We start from the raw sequence: 27,343 nt of genomic DNA on the forward strand, positions 1-27,343 counted from the left end.
TGATCGGAATCCCGTCTTGTCTTCATTTCTCGTGCCTCTTGTCCCCCATGCATTCCACTGCCTCTTCCAGCTACTCCCGTTGACTGACCTGTGGGCCAAGTCACACACACACACACAGCTATTTCAGTTTGCCAGGGAGTCACATAGATGGCAGTTTTCTCTGGGTTACAGTTCACAGGGATTTCTAGCACTGAATATATACAAAGAACTAAGACTTATCGGCACTTGCTCAGTCCATTCCCGAGAGCCAAGTGCTTTCTTGTTCTTGTTTTGGTTTCAGAGTTGGGAGAGCCAAGACTAAGATATATTTCCAAGATTACTCCGCCAAGCTCTGGAGCGCACAGTCTGACCCCAGATATCTAGTGTCATGTGACCTTTTTGTTGAGACATAAAGATATTTGCTGCTGATAGAGAGATGTCAGAGGAGACAAGATTCCACGCAAGTCTATCTTGATAACCCTGAGTTTACAGAATCCCTTCCCGGAGTGCGGGTGACCCAAAGTGGCCATGTCTCTGGGAAGTCACCTGTGTAATTTGCATCAGTCACCCCAAACCCCAGTCCACCTGGCAACTCCTCTACCCAAGGAAGGGAAAAGGTCTTGTGAGAGAGTCTTGTGAAGGTTTGTGAACTCCAGGGGCCCCGGGACACCCGTAAGCCTCGAGAGCTCGTCAGCCTCCTCATTCCTTCTGGGGGAAGGCAGCAAGCATATCTATCTCTTGCGGGTCTTTGCTAGTGAGAGTAGCTACTCTGATTAAAGACAGCAGTGGGCATGTCCTGCTAGAGGAAACAGCTGCATGAACCCTGCTTCACGGTGTAGTCGAATTGTCCCTCTCAGTTGTTTCTTAAGCAACTCAATCCCCAACACAGGTTAGTCACGTCACGTGGGCTGGCATTGGACATGCTTACATGACATCTCAGTGCAGGACCATCACCCATTGCTACCCAGTTCCTTCACACCATGAAACAGGTTACCATGAAGAGTTACCCAGGGTAACAATTTAACATGAATGGAAACACCTAGGGTTTGGCCACAGGCATTTGTCTAATAAAAGGACTTGCTGTACACACATGAAAACAGAGGACGGTGTATGTGTATTTGTGTGTGTGTGTGTGTGTGTGTGTGTGTGTGTGTGTGTGTGTGTGTGTATAGCCCTCAGAGAGTCATTATGCTCTGGGGAGTTTCCCTTGAAACTTTTAAAATTACATGTAATTAATTTGTTTTATATACATGCGTGTATGTGTGTTTTATGTTTGCATGTGCATTGCACATGTGGAAGTCAGAGAATACCTTATCTGGGGTCAGTTCTCAGTTATCTCTCTCTACTTATACCATCTGTGTCCCAGGATTCAAATGTAGATTGTCAGGCTTGGTATGACAAGCACCTTTACCTTCTGAGTCATCTCGCGAGCTGATTTTTTTTTTGTGTGTGTGTCTATGTGTATGTGTGTGTGCCTGTTTGTGTAAGAATCAGAGACCAACCTCAGGTGCCATTCCTTAGGCATTTCTTTTTTTGAGGTACAATATATCTTGCGGAGCCCAAAGCTCACCTTATTGGCTGGGCTGGTTGGCTATAGAGCCCCAGGGTCAGTCTCCTTACTGTCTCCACCCTGGCAGCCCCGCAGCTACAGGCATGTCTCTATACCTGCCTTGTTGTTGTTGTTTTGTTTTTTAAGACGGGTTTCTCTATGTATGTAGCCTTGGCTCTCTTGGGCTCACTTTGACAGAGATCTACCTGCCTACGCCTCCCTGAGTGCTGGGATTACAGGAGTGCACCACTGCACCCAACTCTGTCTCTCTCTGTCTCTATCTCCGTCTCTGTCTCTGTCTGTCTCTCTGTCTCTGTCTCCCCCCCCCCCTATTTCTCTCTCTCTCTCTCTCATTACTAGGAAATCAGGCCCTCATTCACTTTACCAACCAAACCACCTCCCCAGGCCTGACATTTCATTTCTTACAAGCCGGAGGAACTCTGGCTAAGATTTGTATGCCCATTGCCTTGTGGGTACACGAGGCAGCAAAGAATGGGTGTTCATTTGCTCATTGCTTTAACTTGGTAGAGTTAGAACAGAAGTGCTGTGTATGGCACAGCCCACACCACAAAAGGGTCAGTTTCTCCACGCGGATTTCCCAGAGGGTCTCAGAGGTTTCTCTTCACCACAGCACACAGGTCACTGATCATGGCAAAAAGCTAAGGCAACGTTCAGGCCACAGAGCACACAGACAGTGGCAATGTTTGTCTCAGGAGGTGACAGAATAGGGCAGGGCCTTATCAGACTAGCCTAAGCAACATGTTAGTAAAGGTTAAAGTGACAGATGAGGTATGAACAGCAGAGAAGGCAGAATTCCTGTTTCCCAGGCTCTGGATAGGGTGTGTAAGTCTTTTCGGTAAGAAGACTACAGAAAGCCAGTCTCAGGTCCCCTTGCACCCCCACCTTGCATTTAGGAGCAATGAGAGAAATATGATCCTCCACTAAAGCAATCTAGAGTTCACCCGTTGTCTACAACTCTTTATCATGGTTATAAAGTTTTCAAGAAACTTTGGGGGACTGGACAGAGGGCTCAGTGCATAAAAGCACTTATGCACCTGTGAGGACCTGAGGTCACGTTCCCAGAACCCTCATAGAACCAGAAGTGGAGCATGGGTTCTACGACACTGGGGCTCATGCAGGGAGGTGGGAAGAGCAGATGGGAGAATTCCCAGAAGCTCATGGCATTGTGGGGAACAACAACAACAACAACAACAACAACAACAACAACAACAACAAAGAGATCTTGCCTTTGGACAGGACAGAAGACAAGGACTGATACCCGAGCTTGCCCTCTGAACAACACAGGTACCCACATTTATACACTGGAATATGTGTGTGTGACACACAAATACACACACACAGATAGAGAGACATACACAGAGAGCAAGAGAGCAAGAGAGAGAGGGGGGGGAACATAGTGGCTCATATCTATAATTTCAACACTTGGGAGGCTGAGGGGATTGTTTTGAGTTCAAGATCAACTTGAATGACATAGTAAGTTCTAGGACCGCCAGGGTATGATGCTATCCTGTCTCAGAATGTCTTTCTGATGTTTTTACAAAAGTGGTCCTCTCTATATCACCCTTCTAGTCAAGATTCTGGTAGTCAGGAAATGAATCAGATAACTTTCTTAAAGTGAGTTTATCCTCTGGGGCTTTTGTGGTGGGGCTCCTACTATGTTGTATGTAGTTTACTGGGCAAGACTTCCTAGTCTGTGTTTTCAAGCCTCACAATATAACCTCAGCCACTGTGGCTTAGGGAAAGCTGTCAGAGGAGTTTATGAACAGCAGTACTTGGATAATGAGGCTTGAAAATCAGTATCAGAGGGCAAGGACAATTGGCACAAGTACCTTAGTCCTGCCCTCAGCTCAGGTCCAGGGTCCAAGAAGGCCGCTCAGTGTTTGACACAATGAATGAGTAAAAGCACATGCTTTCTTCCTGCCCCAGAGACACCCACAGTTTTGGAGTTAGTGTAGGAGACCAGAGAAACATTTGAAATGTCAGTGGGAAGGAAACCCCAGACACCAGCGAGCCTAAACAGAGATTCTCAGAGCCACACCACGGATCAAAGGCCTGGGGGCTGGGCGACCCCTCCTTTAAGTCAATCTTTTGGAGAGATGGAGCACTGGTTTGCTCGGGCAGCTTAAGCACACTAAACCCTTCTGTTGTCTGTCTCCCTGGGGGCTAGGCCACTTTTCAGAGAAAAGCTGCCTGCCTGGAGTGACTAGCCAAGTGTGAGAATTCTCACGTGACTCACATAGCAGAAACATGGCTGTTGTCTCTCAGTGTGGCTATGTGTTATTGGGGAGATCCGTCACCTGTTCTGGTGCTCCCCACTTTATTATTACAAACACTGTCAGGGCTTTTGGTTGAATAATACCTTCTTGACTTCCTGTCTACCCTCCTCACTTTTCTGTAGTTTAAGGAATGCAGGTAGTTTTTTGAACAGAAAACACCCCCACCTTTACCTTCTGCTCCTGTTGTGTAACCTCTGATTTTTGGGCTCAAATCTCTTGCTTGTTGGGAGGTACTGCTAAGAAGACATCTGAGAGTCCACGCCCTGAGCAGGAGGAGCCTGGCTTTAAACTTACATTTTATGTCACTTGCCAGCAGGAAGTCACACCTTCCTCTTTCCGAGAAGCTGAGTCCCCACAGGGGCCACATATCTCTTTAGAAAACTTTGATACTGTCATTTATGGCTGGACAGAGGCATGGTGTGTGTTTCCAGAGCCAAGAGAAGTGGAATCATATGCTTGTTTGTGCTTCTCTCGTACAAATCTGAAATGAAAGGGCAGGCAGGTGGAGGGAAGCCCAGAAAGTGGAGTTCATGGGAAAAGAGAGAGCTGGGTGAACTGTTTAAAGTGTGAATGCCTTTCTCTGTTGAGTCCTCCAGCATTGAACCAAAGTAGAAAACAAAGATACCTGCAATTATTTGTAATACTTGAACCACGTAGGCACTTGCTCCATTCCTTTGATTGCTCTTTTGTGTGGACTTTTTCACATTATTCTTACTAGGTATCTCCAACCTGTGGTCTTCAGGCTGCTTTTAATGCAACCTGTGTCCAATCAGGGCCAGGGATGCTCCTGCCAACTTGCTTATCTTTTGGTTCTGGATAGAGGTTACATTAAAAAGCAGCTAAGAGCACAATGTAGCAGGGAACAAGTGTGAGTTCTCAGAGAGGTCATTCTACTCATGTATCCATGTGGCTCGTTCTGGTCCCCTGGCTCAGTATAGTAGATGGTGGTGTGTGTCACTATTTCCTCAGTGGTCTAGAACATGGTTCCAACCTCTTTTCTTCTCTGGGCCACATTGGATGAATTATCTTGGGGAGCCAGGAGCCAATGGGTTGTGCAAGCTTATCTATGTTTCTTTTGAAAGACAATGCTCTTATCTACAGAGCTCAAACTCCAGGACCACACAACAGAGCAGCAGCAACAACAACAACATGCTCTCTCCCCAATCTTGCATTGTTTTAAGTATGTTTATGATTGTGTGTGTGTGTGTGTGTGTGTGTGTGTGTGTGTGTGTGTGTGTGTGTGTTGAGCCACTTTTCTGGCTACTTTGGACCATCTCCATGGGGAAATGAATTCTGAGGGCTCCTAGAGTGGCCTGACCAATTTTTCATGACCTTTCAGAGTAGGGCACCATGGGGTCTCTCTTATAAAATGAATTCTAGCCTGTACTGCACTTTGAGTGGGTGGGGTTTGTCAGGAGAGGGCTATGTACACTCCCTTCATCCCTGCACAGGCCAAAGTCAGTGCCAAGAATTTAGTGATGCTGGTGGGCTGTCTCCTCTGTAGTTTCATGCTGTGCTGTTAGCTTTGGGAAGGGAAGATATGAGTTCTGGCCTAAAAGAGGCCACTAGGAATCTTCTGCTACAGATTCCTGTTCCACAGACAGATAGCCAAGCCATCAAGAATCTACGTGAAAAACCATGGAACCTGTAGGAACTGCCATGATGCTTTGTAACAAAATGAGGGAAACATGTCCTTTGTCCTTTCACCATCAGAAGAGATAGCCCACCCCCCACCCCCCAACCCCCACTCCCCCACTCCTCCACCCCTGCCTTCTTAACATAGCATCATACTGGTCCAATCATCAGTAACTGGCTTGCTGTCTAGTAGAGGGAATTAGACAGTGATTTTGCAGCCATTGTTCTGTTGGGTGAGCTGTATGACTGGAGTAGGAAACAGAGATGCTAGTCAGGCTGGGCTTGGGGTCAGGAGAGGTTTTATGCAAGAGGGATATTTGTTTGAGTTATTAAAGTATGGGTGGGAACTCACTGGTACAGGAGAGAAAACCCTCCGGGCTGCGTAAGTACTAAGCATGAAGACTCGACGCTCCCTGCAGGAGCAGGCATGAGACACGTGAGCCACAGCCTTCCACGTGGCTGAAATATGAGTCATGGATGAGGCAGTGGTTCATGAAGCCATAGCAGCTGGGATGCTTATAGAAAGAGATTTACGTGATTTGCCAGTCTTTGGGGAGGTGAGTTTTCACATGCACAAACCCCCATCCACATAGGTAACACTGTAAGGCATTATCTATCTATGTATCTATGTGTCCATGTATCTATCTATCTGTCTGTCTTCTATCTATCTATCTATCTATCTATCTATCTATCTATCATCTATCTATCTATCTATCCATCTATCCATCCATCCATCCATCCATCCATCCATCTATCATCCATCTCACTGTCTTAGCACTGCAGTTATAACCATGACTTCAGTGCTGGGACTCAGAGAGGGGATCAGATATACAAACCTCCTTGTGGTAATGACTGTCACCATCTCCCTGCAGAGCTACAGGCTCACAGCTGGCATGGAATGGGGCACCCCTGAGCTCTTTTTCTATGACTGTCTTCACACTCCAGCCACGCAGCCCTGGCTCTGTGCTAATTACTGCGATTATATTATAATAATCAGTTGGGCTGCAGCCTCAGAGTCAGATTCTGTTAGGCAGCTAGAGAAGCCAGCTTGCTCAGTGTCCAGGTCTCACACTTCCATAGGATGAGTCACAGGCAGCTGGTGGTGTCTCTGCTTTGCTGGCCTGAGATTGTACCAGAACCATCACAGTGATTTCACACGCGTGTGAAAGGGCAGCTGGGGTCGTTTTCCTCTTTCCTTGTAAGATAACAGTGCTGCTTGCGATAGGCTCGAGTCAGGCAGAAGTTGAGTGAAATTCCAATACAAGTGACAGATGAATCCTTCACAAGGGCTGGGGACACAGAGGAAGGAGGTTGCTCTTCTCTGCTTCTTCACTTACAATTCCCCTTCTGTGGGAAGAGGTAGAGCACAGAAGAAGGGTGCTTATCTTCTGTGACGATTCATTCATAAGAAATCACTTGATGAGGGCGTGTCTGGCTGTGCATGAATGCGCACATATTTGCACATTGTGTGCATTATACAATGTTAAGTCTGTGCATATATATGCCTGTGGAGGTCAGGGGTTGATGTCAGGTGGGTGGTTGGTATCTTCCTTGATTGTTCTCCACCTCCTATTCTCTCTCTCTCTCTCTCTCTCTCTCTCTCTCTCTCTCTCTCTCTCTCTCTCACACACACACACACACACACACACACACACACACACACAGGTAGTTATCCTATCTAGCCAGGTTGGCCCAGGAGGTCCTTTCTCCACCTTTCTATAGTACTCAGAGTACAGGTGGGATGCCACTCGGGTTTTTTACACTCCTACTGGGGAGCTTGTCACTTCTGAGAGACAGTTTTTTTTATCCACCAAGCCATCTACCAGTTCTACTTTCTTTTTTATAGTCTTTCTAAACTAATGCTAAAGCTTTCATATATGGGCATATTGCATACTTTGCCCCGCCCCCAGACCTTCCCACATTTCCTTTTCTTACCTCTCCACTAGTCTCTTGGGTTGACTTAGACGGTTTTACTTCTGTGTTCATATTTCATATCCATGTACACTTTCATGTATCTATATAACATCCAGGAGGTACAAAGCAGAGAAAATCAGTTACTGGCCTGTTTGAAATCGACACAATCCACTGGCTGTGATTACTTCTGGTTGCCCCTATTTTCCTCCAAATGACCTAACTTTTGTTATTTTGGCTGGAACAATTCTGTCATATAGACACCACATTTTCCTTATTTGGTCCTCTCTTGTTGGATGCCTGGGTTGCCTCCATCCCTTAGCTATGGTGAAGAGCATTGCAGTAAACACCCAGGGTACTGTAGCAGCGTCATACGAGAGACCTAGTGTTACTTCTTCTTTTTAGAGAAATCTCCACAGTGATTTCAAGAGTGACTGGACTAATTTTTATTCCCGCCGTCAGTATATAAGGGCTCCATTTGTTAGCACCTTCTCCGAGAGCATCTGGGGGTCCCTGAATGTGCTCCTTGATGCAGGTTCCAACCTGTGAGCTTTCAGATTTCCCAGAACACCCATTATAAAACACAGTCCCCCATCTGAAAAACCTAAGGTTCCAGTTAAAAAATAAAAAATAAATAAAAAAAAAAGAAGAAGAAGAATGAACAGTATCAGTCCCATGATTCAGGCTCAAGAGAGTGAGCGGGGTTTAACAGGAAGAGCAGGCGGAAGAGAGAGGCACAGATGGAGACCAAATGGGTGCCATGCTAGGAATGTCTCCAACAATCAATCAACTCCAGAAAATGTACCAAGGGCAGCACATGGCATTGCTGCTTAGATTAAAATAGATAGAGGAGATGGCATTCTTGCTGGAAGTTTTTCATAAGATGACCTTTGCAACACATAGAAGCAATAAGCAAATTCTGAAGCTCAGGGTTTAGCCGGCAGTGGGTGGTAGGGTAGACACTGTCTGTAGAGGGTCTAACTGCAGCTCTAACTGTGCTGTGCCACAGACAGGTGAAGGCTCAGGATCTGCGCTTGCCAGAAACAAGTGGACACAGGAGCTGACAATCCCTGGAAACCTGGTGACATCTACCTGAGGTGACCTTGGGAAGCTCCCACTTGTTTTGATCCACTCTATTGACAGTCAACAGTGACAGTTGTCCCAGCTGTTGAAATTGTCAAAGGAGACAGGTGTCCCGTGTTATTCTTACCTATGTATAGGCAGTATTTACTGTAAACACTTCATTCCTTTAAACTCACAAGAAAGAAACTGGGCCTACGTCAGATTTCAAGATCACATCCTTGTGACTGTGTGGACCACTCAGATACATACATACATGAATACATACATACATATATACACAAGGGTACTGTATCTGGGTCATATGGGGCATCTAGTGTTAGCTTTTCTTTTTAGAGAAACCTCCACAGAGACTTCCATAGTGACTGGACTAATTCACATGTCTACCATTAGTATGTAATGGTACCATTTGTTTAGAATCAATTAGTAAATGCTTATTTTGCTCCTTCCCAGGACTGCTCAGCATCAAGGACAGAAAAGGGGGATGTTTATAGAAAGTCCAACTCCAGTGATAGTCAATACAAGCTATGATTGTGCATAGCTTAACACCCTAATTTCCAGAGAAATCCTGGCCTGGATTGATGCAGTCCCGCTGACTTGTCTTGGTGTCAGGTCAGAGCTCTCCACAGGGAACTAGTGGGATGGGCTCAGGAATTCTACTATTCTTCATTAAAAATGAGATGACATATTGGTGTTTACCAGGGTTACAGGCTGTGTCAGAAGCTCAGCAGCGGTTACTATGGCAATGAGATGCTCCGTGCCTCTTTGCAATATCACCTTTGTTTTGCTGGAATCTTCTCTCCCCCCCTGCCCACCCCCTGGTTTCTGGAGACTGGAGTCCCAGTGTCATGGTTAGCTTTTGTCAACTTGACAGAAACCTAGAGACACCTGGAAAGGTGGGGAATCTTATTCGAGGAGTTGCCTCTGTCAGATTGGCTGCCTCCATCAGATTGGCTGTGGCCATGTCTGTAAGGCATTACTGATTGCCGATTATGTAGGAGGGTGCAGTCCACTGTAGGCAATGCTGTCCCTGGACAGGTGGACCTGGGCTGTATAAGAGAGGTAGAGTTAGCCACTAAGCAGCATTTCTCTGTGGTTTCTGCCTTGAGTTCTTGTCATGGCTTCCCTGATGACAGAGTATAGCCTGTAAGTCAAAGAAACCCCTTGTCCCTCCGAGTTGCTTTTGATCAGTGTTTTCTCACAGCCCCAGAGGAACATACCAGAGCACTCTCACCCATGGCTGCTGCAGTCCCCTCTGAGAGCTCACCCCAAGCATGAGTCTTAGCTTCAGAAGGACACAGTCTTGGAAATTTTGCCATAAAAAATAATAGATAAAATAAAAGTACTAGTCAGTCCAGAGCCTGTGCAAAGGCTGGTTTGGCAACTAGGCAGGGTCACCGTGTTAGGACATTCCCCATTGAAGGGGAATTCCCTGCATTTGGTCCAGGGAAACAAGGAATTATTTGTCACATATCTTTGTTTGTTTGTTTTTGTGTTTCTTATTCTTTTTTGTTTTTTCCGAGACAGGGTCTCTCTGTGTTAGCCTTGGCTGTCCTGGACTCACTTTGTAGACCAGGTTGGCCTCGAACTCACAGCCATCCACCTGCCTCTGCCTCGAGAGTGCTGGGATTAAAGGCGTGAGTCACACATCTTAGATGAAGTCAACCTTTAGAAAAATCAGGACTTTGGACGGAGATGCCTGGTGGCACTCAGAGGAAAGATAAGAGGTCACCAAGGAGAGACTTGATACCGTATGAGCATATTCAGGGGGAGGAGGTCCCCCTCAGACACAGACTTAGGGAGGGGAGGGGAGTAGGGGGGAAGTGGGAGGAAGGGAGGAATGGGAGGATACATGGGATGGGCTAACAACTGAGATGTAATATGTATAAATTAATAAAAATGTATTAAAAAAAAAAAAGAAAAGAAAAATCAGGACTTGGCAAAAGCCCTCTGCCTGAGGACGACGATGTAGAGGACACGAACGAACAGGATACAGGCGGAGACAGAGGAAGCTGCTTTGGGGTAAACAGATGACAGGCTCTAGTCTTGGAAGACCATGTAGTCATTCACAAGATGCTGTGGCCTGCAGCTAGGTGCAGTCTAAGCTTAAACATAGGTCCTTCCAAGTTCTTTGTGACCTTGAGAAGGTCACTGGATCCCCTTTCCATACTAGAAAAGTGCAGTCCAAAAATGTAACTCCCACCAGCTTTTGTGAAGATGAAATACTGCACAGAGTATGACCTCATGGTATGTGACATCCTGGAGTATGACGTGGCAGGTGTGAGACACAGAAAGTGCTTGGTGGCCTCCTCACTTCTTGCTAGGTTGTGGGCATGTCTTAATTCACCCCTTAAAGGAGAGGAAAGCCTAGCAGAAAGATGTCACATGACTGACCTGAGCATCAGGGACATTACAAGGCAGCCAATCACACTGGAATTCAGGCGACTGCTGAGCTATGCCTTACAAGAAGCGCTGGTGGTTCCACATGGACTAGGAGCTTAATGGCGGTTCTTGCCAGACTGGCAGTGATACAGAGGGTCAGACCCCAGCTGCCACCCTGGTGTGCTGCAGACTCTGACCTAGGAGCAGTTCAGCACTGAGGCCTATTGGACAGTTCCCTGACCTTGGTGTCTGTGGCTTTGGAGGGGCAGCTTGCTTAGGGAATCATGGCTGTACTAAGGCTGTGAGTTTAGCTTGTCAAGCAGAGTTGGTGACCATAGGCCATTTGCTTTTTAAAACGTCAGTTTCACTGAGGATCCTGGTGCAAATGCAGCTGAGCAGGAAGGCTGCCTACCTTTCATGATTGAAGCTCAAGGTCTGATCCACAGCGCTGTGCAGTGTGGTGGCACACGCCTACAGTCCCAGCACTCAGGAGTCCAAAGTCATTTTAAGCTACATAGAGTTCAAAGATATCCTAGGCTATGTGAGAGACCCTCTAAATAAAGGAAAAGTAGTTTCAAATTGAGATATAACCTGTGTAACATGTATCTCCTGTTTAAAGGTACAGCTCAATTTTAGAAGCAGGAGTATCACAAACTCAAGACTAACCTCAGCTATATAGGCAATCTGAAGCCAGTCTGGGCCTCCTCTGAAACTCCATTGCAAAACAACAACAACAACCACATCAATAACAGCAGCAGCAGCAACAACAAACAACAGTAACAGCAGCAACAACAGCAGCAGCAGCAACAACAATAGCAACAACAGCAGCAGCAATAGCAGCAGCAGAAGCAACAACAGGAACAACAACAGCAGCAACAACAACAGCAACAGCAGCAATAACAACAGCAGCATCAGCAACAGCAGCAATAACAACAGCAGCAGCAGCAGCAACAACAGCAGCAGCAGCAATAACAACAGCAGCATCAGCAACAGCAGCAATAACAACAGCAGCAGCAGCAACAACAACAGCAGCAGCAGCAGCAGCAACAATAGCAGCAGTAGCAACAGCAGCAACAACAACAGCAACAGCAGCAGCAATAACTACAGCAGCAGCAACAACACCAAAACCCAAGCAAATTTTTTTAAAAGACAGAAAAAATTTTAATATAAACTCTATAGTTAGATCCGTGGTTGGCAGTATGCTTGCGGAGCTGTGCCATCATATTTAGGTCAACTTTAGATTGTCTCATGACTTCCTAGCAGGAAGGGGTAACCCTTAACTCTGACATGGACCATGGTTGTGTTTCCACAAGTAACTCACCCAAGAAGCCTTTCCACTGGTCCCCAGAATCAGAATTAGATGTCCACAGTTTTAAAGACCTGGTTTAAAATGCACAGTGGCAAGAACTGAATGCCAGAGACAGTGTTGAAGTTGACTCTAGGGCAATACTTCTTCTTCAATACAATACTCACCAGGAAAATCATCCGTATGGCTTGGCATGCCTGGCAGGTAAGCTGTGACTGCTGGAAGGTTCTACATTGCAAAGGCAGGTGGAACATTCACATCAACCCGTCTATTCCCTGTCCCATCAAGGGTGATTTCTACACCAAGCGATCAAGAAATACTTAAGACCTTAGTGCTCATTTGATTGGACAAGCCTGCAATCCCTTTTCCGAGCCTTCAAGTCAGAAGCGCCTGTGTCCGGCAGAAGCAGAGTCAGGTATTTCCATCTCCTTGGTGCTCCAAATGCAGAGAGTGAAGCCAGGCTGTTCTGGACTGAGATGCTGCTCCAGTGACCCAAGTAGGTGGCCTGGGTGGGCCCAACTAGGGTGATGTGTTCAATTCCTAACATATGGCTTGTGTGTTTTCCTTCCTCCTGCATCTTCCCCTACAACTCTGAGGGCAGAGACAACAGCAAATCTTACTGTTTGAATTTGGATTCAGGACACATTGCCTAGTGGATGGAGCATTGGTTTCCAAGTCGGTTTCCTATTGTGCGCATAAAGTCCCCTCATTTCTGGGGTGGTTGCCAAGGATCCCAGAACAAACAATTCCTTCCAGCCATTGGAGTATGACTCTGGCTTTTGGGCTAAACCCCTAAAGTCACAAATTTCCCAAGGCTGTGTTTCTTCTTCTTCTTCTGAGGAATGGCACTGATTTCTCTGCAACGATCAACTTTAGGTAAAACAAAACAGGACAAGGCAGTAGCAGGTGTGTTCTGAAACTGCAGTACCTGTCCAGGCTACCTCACTCCAGGCCACAGAAGCTGCAGAAGGACCCAGGAAAGCCCAGGAATCCTTAGTCTCGGGGCTGGAGACAACAGGACAGATGAGGCTGTGGCTTGCCAGCTGAAGGCAAGGGACCTGTTTACCCTAAATGTCCCACCCTAGAGCAGAGGGAGAAGGAACACCGTAGCACCCTGGGCACAATTCCAAGTGAAGAGACTCAGCTGCATTCTTTTTATTTTTATTTTCTGTATATAGGTGCTTTGCCTGCACTTATGCCTGTGCACCACACACCTAAGGATGCCTGGAGCCCTCAGAGACCAGATCCCCTGGAAAATGACTCATAGATGGTTGTGAACCATAGTGTGGATGCTGGGATTTGAAGATGGGTCCTCTGGAAGAGCAGCCAGTGCTCTTAACCTCTGAGCCATCTCTCTAATTCTGCTGCTATAGATCCACTTGATTCTTTTGAGAAGCCCCTCTCCCCTCACCCCTTCTACTTAGTCACATCTCTGTCTTTTGTTGTTGTTATTTCGGTTTTGTTTTTGCTTTTTGAGACAAGGTTTCTTTGTATAGTTTTGGCTGTCCTGGAACACCTCTGTCTTGACACAGACCTGCGTAGCTCCAGAACTCAGCTCTTTCTCTCTGTCTCTCTGTCTCTCTGTCTCTGTCTCTGTCTCTCTCTCTCTGTCTCTCTCTCTCTCTCTCTCTCTCTCTCTCTCTCTCTCTCTCTGTCTCTTTCTCTGTCTCTCTCTCTCTCTGTCTGTCTCTTTCTCTGTCTCTCTCTCTCAGTGTTCTGCTTTATTAGTCTCTGGCTCATTCCTTTGAAACAGGGTCTCTCTTTGAACTTGAAGCTTTCTGTTTGGTATAGACCAGCTGGTCAGAGAGTTTCTGGGATCCACCATCTCTGTTTCCAGAGCTAAGGATATAGGAGAGCAGACATGTGTGGATGTATCTGGGGATTTGAACTCAGGTCCCCATGCTTTCACAAGTGCTCTTGCTCACTCAGCCATCTATGCAGCCCTGGTGTTCAGGTATTTTAGTATGTGAATGACAAACATTCTCTTGCCTTTTGTCATCTTTTCCACACTATTGATCTGGAATGAGATTCCTAGGAAAAGCCAATGTCTTTCACTGGGTATGGTATTCTCCTGGAAATGAAGCTGTCCAGTGTCAGCAAATTGCAGAGACACTGACTGGAGTTCCTCTCAGAGAGCAGGGCTTCCTCTGCACCTTCTAAAGCCCATTAAAAACAAAAGAGGTTGAGCTGCAAAGGCAAATCAATAAATTTGAAAAACAGAAAGCTGGAGTGCTTCAAAGACAAGAGCAAGCCCATGGGCGTCAAGTTTCAGTTGAAAGTATCAGTAAATACTGTCTGCTTTGTAGGTAAACACTAGGACAGGAGCCTAAGCAGCAACAACTACTTTACCCCGGTTGCATGCAAATTGCAGGTCAAACTGCCAGCCAATAACTCTAAACAGCCAGATTCCTTTCCCTAGCCTCCCTTGTGTAGTTGGTGTCATGTGGGTGACACATTTCCTGGGGAGTGTATTTTTTATTCACACCCGACAAGAGTAGGAGATGATGCATACAATTCTAGCTTGAACCAAGTTGAGTTTGTTGGGGTTACTTACAGGAGTATGGATGACTGAGCTACATAACTGAAGCATCCGCTCCAGGACTGGTGACTACTTGTGAAAGGTGCATCACAGGACTTCAGGCAGCCTCAGGGCAGAATCTCTCTTCAAGGAAGGACCTAGGCATTGTGTAACTCCCCTGAACTTTTTGTGAGCCTCTCTTGTCCCCATGAATGAGCACACACTTCAGTTCATAGTGAACGACTATGTAGCACTTAGGCAGGATTGGAACCCAGCATGTACCTTGTGGGGGAGGCCAGACTTTCCCCTTCCAGCTGCCTTCTGTCGACACGGAAACACAATTTTCACCTTAAAGGGAATAAAAGCATTTGATCTGGAACCGAACGTGAGTAACTATGGCTTGGGAATGTATCTGTTACTCTAAATTCCCCATGGAAGTGGTTTTGTGAAGCTTTGAGAGTAACAGAACAAGTAAAGTACTAGGAAGCAATTACAGCAAGGCAAAGAAACCTCAGCTGTGGGCTCTGTGGGACTGTGATACCTCAGCTGAGGGCCTCAGACATTGGCTCTTCCTCCTCCTAAACTGATGTCATAAAGTCTTGGCTGCCCCATTTATCAACCCTAGTAAGAATTTACTACCTTGGCAGTTACCAAGCTTCACTCCTTGTTTGATCTTATAAAGTCCCTCAATCCCTGATTCCTCTCCCCCCAACCATGAGTATTCAGATGAAGCATCTCTTAACACCCTGCCCTGGACAATTGTACACAGCCACATAAGCCTTGCTCCAGAGACCCAGGACATATCTCCCATGGCATAAGTACCCACTCCCAGTAAATGAACCAGTTCTCAGATCTGCTCCTGGGTGTGTGTTCTTCACCCACAAACTCACCACCAGCCAAGATCCTGCCTGCACCTCCTGCTCCAGCTAAGCTTCCCTCTCTCCATCCCAGCCCAGTGCAATAACAGGCCTGGCTGCCCTGAGGAGGAGAAGCAGACACGGGACAGCTGGCTTCACATGCTATCTGGCCGCTCTTAGCCTTTTGGTTGGTAGAAATTGCACATAGCTTTGTTAATACACTCTAAAAGGTTATTTTATCCACTCATCACAGGACATTTGGTTTGACAAAGAAGTGGACTAAAAATGGTTATTTAAGGGTCTAAAAGATGGCCCAAGACATGTTGTAATGAGACTGTGGACCTGAAGCCTCCCCAATTCTCCACAGATAAGGAAGTTCTAATCAGCCAATCAGACTTGAAGATGGTCTCAGTTTGAAGGTGCAGGTGCCTTGGGGAAGCTTTCCTCTTTCACCCCTTCAACCCTTAGGTTGAGGAGCATCTTTCCAGGCCAGGCTTAGTTCAGTGACGTCACCTCCTTCTCTCCGCCTACACAAGTCCAGCTACAAGCCCAAGCTATATACCAGCAGACAGTCACTGCCAAGCACCAAACCTCCAGCTTCTGGGCACAGCCCCGCACGTGTGAGACATTTCACTGTTCAATGAGCAGAGAACAATCTTGATAGCAACATGGCAGTACAGATGGCCACATTTCATTGACTCAGTAGTGCCAGAGTTTGTGTGCTCAAGCAGACTGAACTGAACACTGTTTTCTCCAAAAATCTGGAAGATGCCAAGAGACCTAATACGAAGTTTCCACAGACCTTCAGGGTTCCAGATTCCTTCTACTTTTTCTGCTCTGCCATTCTTGGGGGGTGGGTGGGGAGGGGGCGGATGTCTTTCTTATCCTCAAGCTCTCAAAATGGATCTGCTTTTCCGGAAACAGGAAAACAGCAAACCAGTTCTGGAGGCTGTGAGGTCCAGTAGTGTTGGCGCCTGGGGAAGGCCTTCTTGTAATCAGAGGACCCTGTTGCTTCCTTTGTCTTTTCTTCCATAAGAGACCAATGGAGTATTGGGTTTCGGGTCTGTCCTGAGAGCAGCACAAACCATGAGTTGGACTTGCTGATGCGAGCTTGCCCTTTCTCCTGTGGAGAGCTCAAGGGCCATGGAAACCAGACAAGGAAGCAGGAGAGCATGACTGAAGGTTTGGGTTCTGAGCTGTCCTTCAGGTAGTGTCCCTCAGGCCTGGTTCCTCAGCCTCATAATGGAAGGCTTTGGCAGTCTTTTCTTTTTTCTGAGACAGGGTTTCTCTGTAGCCTTGGCTGTCCAGGACTTGCTTTGTGGACCAGGTTGGTGCTCTGGCAGTCTTTAAGAAATCTTCAGGCTACAGATATGACAGAGTGACAGAGACAGACAGTGTACACAGGCCAGAGCTGTGTAACTTCTTTCTAGGTCAATGAAATGAGCAGCCATAGCAAAATGAGAAGAAATCAACTGAGCAAAAGATGAATCTGTTTTCACCAGTGGTTTTCAAGCTTCCTCGTGCTGCGACCCTTTAATACAGCTCCTCGTGTTGTGGTGGTGACCGCCCCCCCAACCATAGAATTATTTTCGTTGCTACATCATAACTGTAATTTGCATTTGTTATGAGTAGGAGAGGTTTGCCAAAAGAGTTGTGATCCACAGGCTGAGAACTACTGATTTAAACCCATCAGATAATTTCACTGGATCATCTGAAAAAGAGTATCTTAGAGGAAAAAAAAAAGTTGTGATGTTGAAAGTTCTTAAAACACATGATACCCACCTATCTCATGTTTTAAGATCTTGTATATTCCTAGTGATCTTCGTTGGAGAATTTGATGAAGAAATGGACCCTATTGTAGAATGTTAGTGGCCAAAATGATCAATAAACAATATCATTTCATAACTTCAGCCCAACAGTAGGGAGACATAGAGATGAGTGTGCATTGAACTCTTCAAAGAGGAGACATTTTGACACTTAGACGTGCCAGCAGCACTGTTCTGCATCTTAAAAATGTATTTGTCGGTATTTTTCTGTATGTACAATATAGAGAGTGAGTGTGTGTGTGTGTGTGTGTGTGTGTGTGTGTGTGTGTGTGAGAGAGAGAGAGAGAGAGAGAGAGAGAGAGAGAGAGAGAGAGAGAGAGAGAGATGATTATGGATGCCCATGGAAGCCGGAAGAGGGCATTGGCTCCCCAGAGCTTGAGTTACAGGTGATTATGAGGGTGCTGGGAACCTACTGGGGTCCCTTTGGGAGAGCAGAAAACATTCTTATTTGCTGAGGCATCTCTTTATTCCTCTCTGTACATTTAAAAAGACTCAAGGCATAGTCTCTCTTTGGCTGTCAGGTATTATTTAGATTTAGAATGGACAGGGTGACTGAAGGGCATCTGGCACACACACACCTGGCAGCAGCAGGCGATGACATCAGAGGTTGCTAAGCAACCTAAAGGCAGACGCCTAAATGCTAACAGGTATGAAAGCTTACAAGTTTTAAAGCATCCATGCTTGCTTCTCCCCCAGGCCATCTGATGTGGCCATGCTGTGTTTGAAAACTGAACCAGCACAACACAAATACCGAACCTGGACCAGGTGCTGAAGATGCAATGGGGAGCTAAGTCTGACCCTGGAGACTTATGTGGCATCCTATCACAGTTCCATACTTGGCTTGTAGAAAGGCCCCAGTCTTAAATATGAGTGTCTCTGGGGAAAAAGAACAGAGGTCATATGAGCCCACGATGAACAGTGATGCCAGGCTGTCCATGTGCTCTGAGTGTCTGCACTGAGCAGGGCATGCATTCCAGCCTTGGGAAAGAGGAACCGAGGAGGACGTAAGAGTGATGGCCATCTTGCCACAAGCCTTTGTGAGACCTTGCAGCCAAACTCTAGACTTCCTCATACTTTGGTGCCAGGAAAGGAGCACAGAGACTGGGTTTTAAATAACTGAAATTGGGTTAAGGGTCAGAAACTCTAATAAAAAGTTTATTATCGGAAAGAGTGACTGAGGAGTCTTTTTTTTTTTTTTTTTTACCACAATGGAGGTTCACTGAAGGATGAGGCTATAACTGTCATAGGCCTTTATATATAAAATAATATGAACGAATACCAGTACTGTTGTGCATAAAATATACATTAGCCTCAACATGCATAAAATGTAAACTCCAGGAAATATGAGAAAAAGGAAGATGGGACTATAATAACATGGGGCCCTCATGACTGCCAACGGCTTATCATTCATGGAGAGATAAACGTAACAGGAAGTCAATGAATATTCCTCCAAGCATAACTGACCAAGGTACCTAATAGATACATAAAACTTTAGCTCAGTCTAGGTTGTCATAAATACATCTCCTCCTTTGCTTCCTGTGGCACCTCGTTAACCATCACTGGCTGCGTCTCTGCATGAATAACATCTAGTCAGTCCCTTCCAGAATGTGAGAGAGACGGTGGACACTTCGATATAATGTAATAGACTTGTAATTTTAAAGAAGACTTGCGTAGTTTGTTTTCTGTTATGTATATGGGTGTTTGCCCTGAATACATCTGTGTTCATGGAGGCCAGAAGAGGCCATGAGCTCCCTGTAAGTGGAGTTAAGATGGTTGTGAGCAGCCTGATGTGGGTGCTGGGAGATGAACTCAGGTCCTCTGGAAGAGTAGCAAGCACTCATGACTGTTAGGCCATCTCTACAGGCCACATTCGCACACTAATGCGACATATAAGTGACATCATACAGAACAAACAAGTGATATTTAAATACTTAAGAACATACAATATCTATCTATCTATCTACATTTTTAGAAAAATACTTTTAAGGTTTCAGAGTAGCTTCTATCACAGAATGAATATACCAGAAAAGTCTAAGCAACAAGATTTACTTCTCCCATTCCAGAGCCTGGAATCTGAGACCAGATGCTGGTGTGCTTAGGTTCTGGTGAGGGCCCCCCCCCCACCCCCGAGCCACAGGTGACTATGTCTCTTCAGTGTCCCCAGATGGGGAAAATGGAGGAGATGGAGCTATTTCCTTTTCTTTAACTAGAGCCTATGGTGGTTAGTTCTGATTGGCAACCTCACTAGATTGAGCAGTGCCTAAGAAATCAGTAGTGGACACCTCTGGCTGTGTCCATGTAGGCATCCCCAGAAGGGCTAAGTCGGGAAAAGACCTGCCCTTCATGGAAGAGGCTCCATCTCTAAGGTCCTAGCAGAATGAAGGGCATGAAAGGATGAATCCCTGCTCTTCCCTTGCAGCCGTGATTCCAGCTGCTCAGCTCTGCCATGCCCTCCCCAGTATGAGGGACCACAACTTCTGGCACAGTGAGCAAAATAAATCCTTCCCCTCAGGGTGTTAAGGTCAGGTAGACTATCAATGACAGAAAGTTCAGCATAGGTGCTAATACCATCAAGACCACTGCCCCTTGTGGCCCAACTACTCCCCAAGACCCAGCTCTTCACCCCAATACATTGGGAGGGAGGGAGGGCTACGATGTGTGAATCTGGAAGAGTAGGCAAACATTCAGTTTGTAACAGGCAGGGAAGTGGTCATGTGAGCCCACGGAGAAAGCAGCTGAAAAGCTGGGATAAAATAAAACAACAGATCTTTTGGATTCACCAGAGAGCACACAGAAGGCAGAGGAACTTAACTTCACAGCTGCACAGGGAAAAGATAGCATCATGAGCCTCTCTGCTCCATCAACAGGGATGCCCTCACCCCATTAGATGCAGAAGCTGGGGGGAACCGTGGTGATTTTCCTCTTAGACATGAGCCCTCAGAACTGGGCAGAGGCTCATAAGGAGACAGAAATCACAGTTTTGTGAGCACATCAAGTGGGTGAGAATGAATTTGAGTGACGAAGTCCCAACCTCTGATGAGGACCCAGAGCAAAGGCATGGGGGAGACCCATCCAGGGACTCATGAAAAAGCAGCCAGAGGGCAAAGAAAGAAGGGAGTTTTTCGTGGATAAGCTGTGTAGACAGAGATCAGCATTCCCCAGGAGCAGAGCAGAAAGCTGAGTCTGAATGGAGCCAAAATGCCCGAGCAAGGAGCTCAAAGCCAGCCCAGTACCTGCAGAGGGGAGGACTCACGGGTCAGAGAGTGAGCTGGAACCTCACCTCTCCCACAGCCCGTCTGACCACCAGCTGTGTGAGCACAGAGGCCAGTGGTACCAACATCCCAAGCAGAGAGGGTATCCATGTGGGTCTCACAGCTGCCTCCTATGGGGAGACCGAGAGCGCACGCAGTTGGAATCCAAACATACCCAATAAGCCGGGAGGACCCAGCCCATGATCACACGCATGCGCATTGTTTACAGCACAGTCGATTATCACGAAACTTGCCAAGAAAAGGAGCATCGTGTCTATATTCCAGAAGAAAAGACGTTAACAGAACCCGACTGAGTTGGGTCATCTTTTGGATTCAGCAGACTGGTCTTTCAAAGCTACAGGGATGTGTAGGCTGAGAGAACTGAAAGAAAACGCACATAAATAATGGAGAAAATATGCCTCGCGTGAATGGAAAACGCCACAGAGAAGTGCAAACGATATAAAAATTTTGGTGCAAACAGCTCAATACCAGAATGAAAATCACCTAACTGGGTATAGCTGCACTTTAGAAATATCAGCGCCCTCAGTAGATGTGACAACAGATCAATAAACATGCCCTTCTCTGAAAAAGAGAGAAAATATTGAAGAAAAATAGAGTTTCGGAGTCCTGTGGACCATATGAAGTGGACTAGCATCTGTGCACTGGAATCCCAGGGAAGATAAGAGAGAGGCAAGAAAAACATTTATTAGAAGAAACGATTTAAATGTGGGGGAAATATTAGAGATTTGAGGACCTCAACAAACTTCAAGTAACAGTCTAAAGAAAATGTCCCTCAAGCACACCATAGTCAAATTGTTGAAAACCAAAGCTAAATGATTAATCGTGGGCTGATAAGATGGCTCAGCAGTTAAAGGTGGCTTGCTCTCAAGCCTGACTACCGGAGTTCGATCCTTGGGACTGGCATGGTAAGAGAACTAACCCCTACCCCAGGGTTGTTCTCTGGCCTACAAACGCACAATGCACATGCCACCCCATAAATAGATAAATGTAATTTAAAAATATAAAGGTGACAGTCTTGAAAATACAATTCACTTTACACAGAAGAACACTGGCCTATTAATGACTGGCTTCTTAACAAGTTATTCAAATGGTTCAATCAAACAAAGCAAAGAAACAAAAAGCAAACACCACCCCCCCTCAAATCCTGTGAGTTCAGCAATCCAATCACAGTGGCTCTCTCTTCCACAAATGAAGGCAAGTTTACACTTGTTCAGCTAAGCAGGGCCTGGGAAAAAGTCACTGCCAGCCACAGGCAGCAGATATACAGCAAAGGGACAGTGCAGATGTTTCTTCAGGCTCAAGAGAGCAGCACAGATGCCTCAGAAGTATCAGTGCATTAGATATGATCTCTTTCTACAGCTTCTCTTTACTTAAGAACTACTTTGAGATGGCTTTGGGGCTGGAGAGGTGGCTTAGTGGCTAAGAGCACTTGCTGGTTTAGTTTCCAACACCCATGTGGTGGTTCACAATCACCCTTAAAACCAGTTCTAGGGAATCCGACTTCTTGTCCTGGTGATCTCTGAAGGCATCAGGCATACATGTATGGATGTAGGAAAAATGTGCACAAAATTGGTAAGTGGGAAACAATTTTAAGAATACATGACTTAGTAAAGTTAATATCATAGCACAGTTACTACTGGCTTTCCTATCCGTGGCTGAGATTTGCAAGACAGCAGTGTTGAGACATATGTGGGGATAAAGAAAAGTATACTGCACTAGCTTCTTGCATTTTTATCTGAAGTCATTCAGTATTTACTCAAATTAACAGCTTGATGTATTTAAGGTACATTCCACAATCCTTAAAGTAACCATTAAAAAAACAGTTGCAGAAGGTTGCCGAGATAATGAAGCCAACTAAAATGCTGTCTTCAAAGACATCAAGGGAAAAGTAAATGGAATATTAACACACACACACACACACACACACACACACACGCATGTGCACGTGCACATAGCAGAGTAAAATATAAAAAATTAACAAATGAGACAAACTTTAATTTTTGTTTTTAAGACAAATTTAAAAAATAATAAGATCATAATCTCTTAAAATATATTTTACTTCATTTATGTGCATATATGTCAATGTGAGTATATGTACACATGTACACATACCCTCAGAGGCCAAAACAGGATGTCAGACTCCTTGGGCCTGGTTATGGGCATGTGAGAACAACCCCCTGACATGACATGGGTGCTAGGATCTGCAGTCTGGTCCCCACAATTGCACTATAAGTACTCTTAACTGATGAGTCACCTCCTCAACATTGATAAAGTAACAATTTTAATGCATCAATATAATAATTAAAAGACAATCTGAAAATCTTGTTAACAGGTAATCTCGGGGGCTGAGGATAAGGCTCAGTTGGCAGAATGTTTGCCTAGGATACATAAAGTCCCAGGTTCGGTTCCCAGCTCTTCGTAAAGCAGCTGTGGTGACACATGCCTGTAGCCCCAACACTTGGAAAGTGGAGGTACATAAAGAGTTCCAGGGTAGCCTGGGATACACGAGACCCTTAAAAAAAAGATAAAAGCAAACAAAATTATAATATATGGATGAACATATAACTCAATGGTAGCACTGGCCTGGCATGTTTAAGGCCCCAAGCACAAAACAAACAAAAATGTTTAAAATTCAAGAATCAGGAACTGAAGAGATGGCAGATTAGTAAAGAGTGTGTACTTACTGCTTTTGTACGGGGCCAGAACTTAAATTCTAGTACCCAATTTGAGAGGCTCACAACTGCCTCTAATTCCAGCTCCAGAGGATTTGGCCTCTGCGGGCACCTACAGTCATATGTTGATACTCTCACATGGACACACAATACATACACACACTTAAAAATTAAATCTTTAGGACAATCCAAGAACCAGCTAGAGCATATTAATTATATGGTGTTTATGTGTATTCCTCTACACCCCCCCCCAAAAAAAATAATACCAGAGTGAAAGTTGCAGGCTAAAGACACACAGTGAGGGCTGAGTGGGAGCAGCTGTGTGAATGTCACACAAATCAGAACTGAGGCAGGAACACTGCTACAAAAAAGAATAGATTGTACGTGAAGACAACACGGCTTTCCTTTTCATTTGCCAGGAGAAAACTATTTCCGTGTGGGAAATCTCTTTATCACTTTTTGCTGTTGTTATTGCTCTTGGGTAACAACTTTCTGGTTTTTGCCATTTTTGACAAGTTCGGTCATGTTTTCTTTTTGAACTTGTAAGTTTTTGAGGATTTTACTTACATGTGCATTTGTGATCTGTTTTTAAGAAACATAGTCATTAGAAATATTTACCTCGAAATAGGTATGATCTTATTGGGTAGTCACAGTGCTGTGTCTTCACTGTTTCTTCTTTCTTTCTTTCTTTTTTTCTTATGCACGTCACTGGAAATCATGAAAGTTTGGAAGCAAATTCATTCCAAAGGGCTCTCTTTGATCAAAAGGCTGGTGACTTCACAAGTGCCAGCAGCTCTGGCCTCTTTCTGCTGTCTGGTGGGTCACTCTAAAGTCAGCAGGGTGCCACTAGAGAAAGGTGTAAGGGTGGATCATTTTTGCACAAAGAAGCTGTGGTCTTTGTTTCTCAGCATGACTGAGGTCACAGTGGTCCTCTGCCTGATTAGTGACATCCAGAGTGTTTCTTCTGACTGTAGAGTCAGAGTGGCAGGTAGTACTGTGTGGCTGACCCAGCCCTGAACATGCAGTAGGTAAGGTCACACTGAGAGGCTGGCAGACAGTCAGGGTACCACTCTCCACACACTTGACTCCAAGCGGGTTCTACATCTGGCTTTTCATAGCTGTGGCTCGTGAGTGACATGAACAGGATCCTGGGTAAGCTTCTCCCTGTCCAGGGGCTAGAGCAGTTAATAATTCTATCTTGCCAGAAAGCATACTTCCCAGGTTCAGATAGATATCTGCCTGCCAACACGTACTCAGATTTCATCTGCCATTTCTTGTTTCTGGTTCTTTTCTTTCTTTCTTTCTTTCTTTCTTTTTTCTTTTTCTTTCATATGTCTGCCTTTATTGGAAACAGCAGGCGGACAAGTATAGCAATGGTAAAAAATTAATTTACAAAAGCAGGGACGTAGTGAGCTTCCTGGTGGGTACCCTTGGGGGCTCATACATAGATGCCAATCCAGAGCAGGAGGAACAGGATTCCAAAGCCCATGAAGAGCAAGGCCACCAAGGAGACGAGGAGCTCTTTGTAGATGTCGCGTGTGCACTTGGTGGAGGTGACCTCGTAAACGAAGAACCAGGCGGTAAAGAACATGCCGATGACCGGAAGTACCACAAGCAGGTGTGGGAAGACAGCCGGGGTCACCGGGCTGATGTACCTCCTCACGGCCTCCAGCTCCATTTTGCCCCGCAGTGGCTAAATCACTGGTCCGCCACGGGAAGACTTGTTTCTGGTTCTTGAGATTTTTTTCTCTCTCTGCTGTTTCTTTTGAAGATCAAATTCATTTGGATACCAGGTTATTATTAAATACTGTATGTAAACATTAGGTGTGAATATATATGCGGATATGATGTGAGTAGAAACAAAACTCTGTAAAATCTAATCAGGTGAATTGAGCCTGTTGGACTCTGGGAGAATCTTGCTACCAAGAGCCTTTCCTTTAGGTAGTTTAGATGTGTGTCAGGCACCAGACTGGGAGGAGAGGGATGCTGACAGAATACCTGGAGGCAGAGTGGGGGCCATACTACTTTGAGCAGACCTGCAATTAATTAAAGCACGCACAAGCTGCAGTTAAGTTTGTTCTGGCTTGGATTCTCCTTAGCTAACTGGCCAAGGACAATTCAGTCAGACTCTATCTCAACATCCCTTATTTTTTTTTTTAAAAAAATCATGTTGACAATAACGCGTGTGCCTTGGCAATCGTTTTAAGACTCAAGTGGATGATTTGTATATAATGAGACAAATGGTTTTGTGGATATGAGAAGACTAAAGCAGGCTTTTTTGGGTTCACACCTCAGCTCCACAGTTGGTTGGTGTGTCAGTGTGAGCATGTCAGTCTATCCTGTCTGAACCTCAGCTTCCCCATCTATAAGGTAAAGATAACCTTACTTCATAAGGAGTAAAGGCTTCACAATTTAACTAATTATGATAAAGCCTGGCTCACAGTGCAGTTGCTATGGTTACAAGAAAAGATGTTTGGACGTTGTAGAGTAAATCACTAATGGGTACAAGTGCTGGGTACTCTCCAATGTATATAGATCCTCTCTCTGTGTTTACAGAATCCCTGCAAAGCAGGTGCCTGCCTTTATCTGGCCAAAGAGAACCCAGGAAGCTTATGATGGGAAATCACCGTGTCCCTTACCCGAGAGTCATCACTCACACCCACTGTCTCATTTTTAAACACAAGTGCCCACAACCATTTCCAAGCAGTCCGCTCCTTCAGAGGTCAGCTCCTTGGACAGTACAAGTGTCCACCCCTTTGTTGATTTGCACTGAGGGTGGAATCCTCACACTGTACCCCCCACCCACCCACCCACCACACACACACACACACACAAAGGACCAGCTCCTCTGAGCTGTCAGCCTCCTCCTAAAGATCTAAAGACTGCCAGCCGTTCCCTTTGGTGCTGGCCCTGCAACCCACCCTCCTCCCTTCCAACTCCAAGCTTTTGTACATCCCCATCACCTGGAACACCCACATTTCTTGTTTAGTTTTCCTTTGAGCCGAACCATAGGTCACAAAGCATGGCCAAATGGCTTGGAAAACAACCCCTAGCGCCTCCATTTATTTTGTTTGTTAGTCGCAGTATTGGAGATTGCCTTTCTCAGGAAAGAGAAAATAGACAAGGCGACAGAATATTTATTACTCGGTGGACCTGTTTATCTGACTAATCAGCCTCAAGCACTGGTCGTAGGTGAGAATGAGTCTGTTCTGTTCTTGGCTCCTGAGCATTAATTAGGGACGTCTTCCGCTTTCCCTGACATTCATTGTTTGGAAGAAACGGTTCCTGAAATGCCAAATTAGTTCACTACAGGGCCCATTTTAATTTCTCAGGAATATAACCTTTCAACACAAGGCTTACGGTAGCTCTGAAGTTGGTGATGCATTTGCTTTGGAAAACAGTGAGTTCATAAAGGTTTATTACAGGATAATGGGATATATATGGTATATTTCATAAAGGAGGCCTGCTATTACTGGATTAAACAATATATACATTCATTAGCCTCCCCCCCCCCTTTGTGTTTGTGTCTATGGAAGAATGGATGTTTCCTGGGAACTCTCTAAAAAAGAAAAACTATACATCTTCCTTGAGGTGGAAGAACTAATATTAAGGCTCTGGCATTTGTTTAGTTAGGGTTTTTTTTGAGACAGGGTTTCTCTGTGTAGCCCTGGCTGTCCTGGACTCTCTTTGTATACCAGGCTGGCCTGGAACTCACAGAGATCCTCTGGCCTCTGCCGCCCCAAGTATTGAGATTAAAGGCATATGCCACCACCTCTGGCAAGGCTCCAGCAATTTTTAATGAACATTTTGATGTTTACACCTGAAATCTATTCTTTAGTGTCCCTTCTCAAAATCTACCAAATTGCTTCAGGGTCAGCTATCAGAGGTTTCAACCATTCTTCCCAGAATCAGAACCCAGAACTCAAGAGCTCTGTGGCCAGACCACCCTGAACACAGCCCATCTCATCAGAGCTAAAACAAACAAACAGACAAACAAACAAAAAACCAAACCAACCAAACAACAACAACAAAACACTTTTCACCAGAAAGCACAGCCTC

The 27,343-nt window shown here is 45.5% G+C and overlaps 1 protein-coding gene and 1 long non-coding RNA gene across 2 annotated transcripts in view; both read right to left on the reverse strand.

Annotated features, from left to right (window-relative positions):
- Positions 1 to 4,276, reverse strand: part of LOC311590451 — an 8,149-nt gene extending 3,873 nt beyond the window's left edge. The window contains exon 1 of the long non-coding RNA XR_014776884.1: positions 4,120 to 4,276. This is a non-coding gene — a long non-coding RNA (uncharacterized lncRNA). The remainder of the gene's footprint in view (positions 1 to 4,119) is intronic.
- A 20,446-nt stretch (positions 4,277 to 24,722) lies between these two features.
- LOC311586340 (dolichyl-diphosphooligosaccharide--protein glycosyltransferase subunit TMEM258-like) lies at positions 24,723 to 24,962 on the reverse strand (the record flags this gene model as incomplete). Its single annotated transcript, XM_084762302.1, has 1 exon — positions 24,723 to 24,962. The coding sequence occupies one exon, from the start codon at positions 24,960 to 24,962 to the stop codon at positions 24,723 to 24,725; it is 240 nt and encodes a 79-aa protein (XP_084618428.1).
- Positions 24,963 to 27,343: the final 2,381 nt, after the last annotated feature.

Source organism: Acomys minous, assembly GCF_964271855.1.
Source record: "Acomys minous genome assembly, chromosome: 2".
Classification (NCBI taxonomy): domain Eukaryota; kingdom Metazoa; phylum Chordata; class Mammalia; order Rodentia; family Muridae; genus Acomys; species Acomys minous.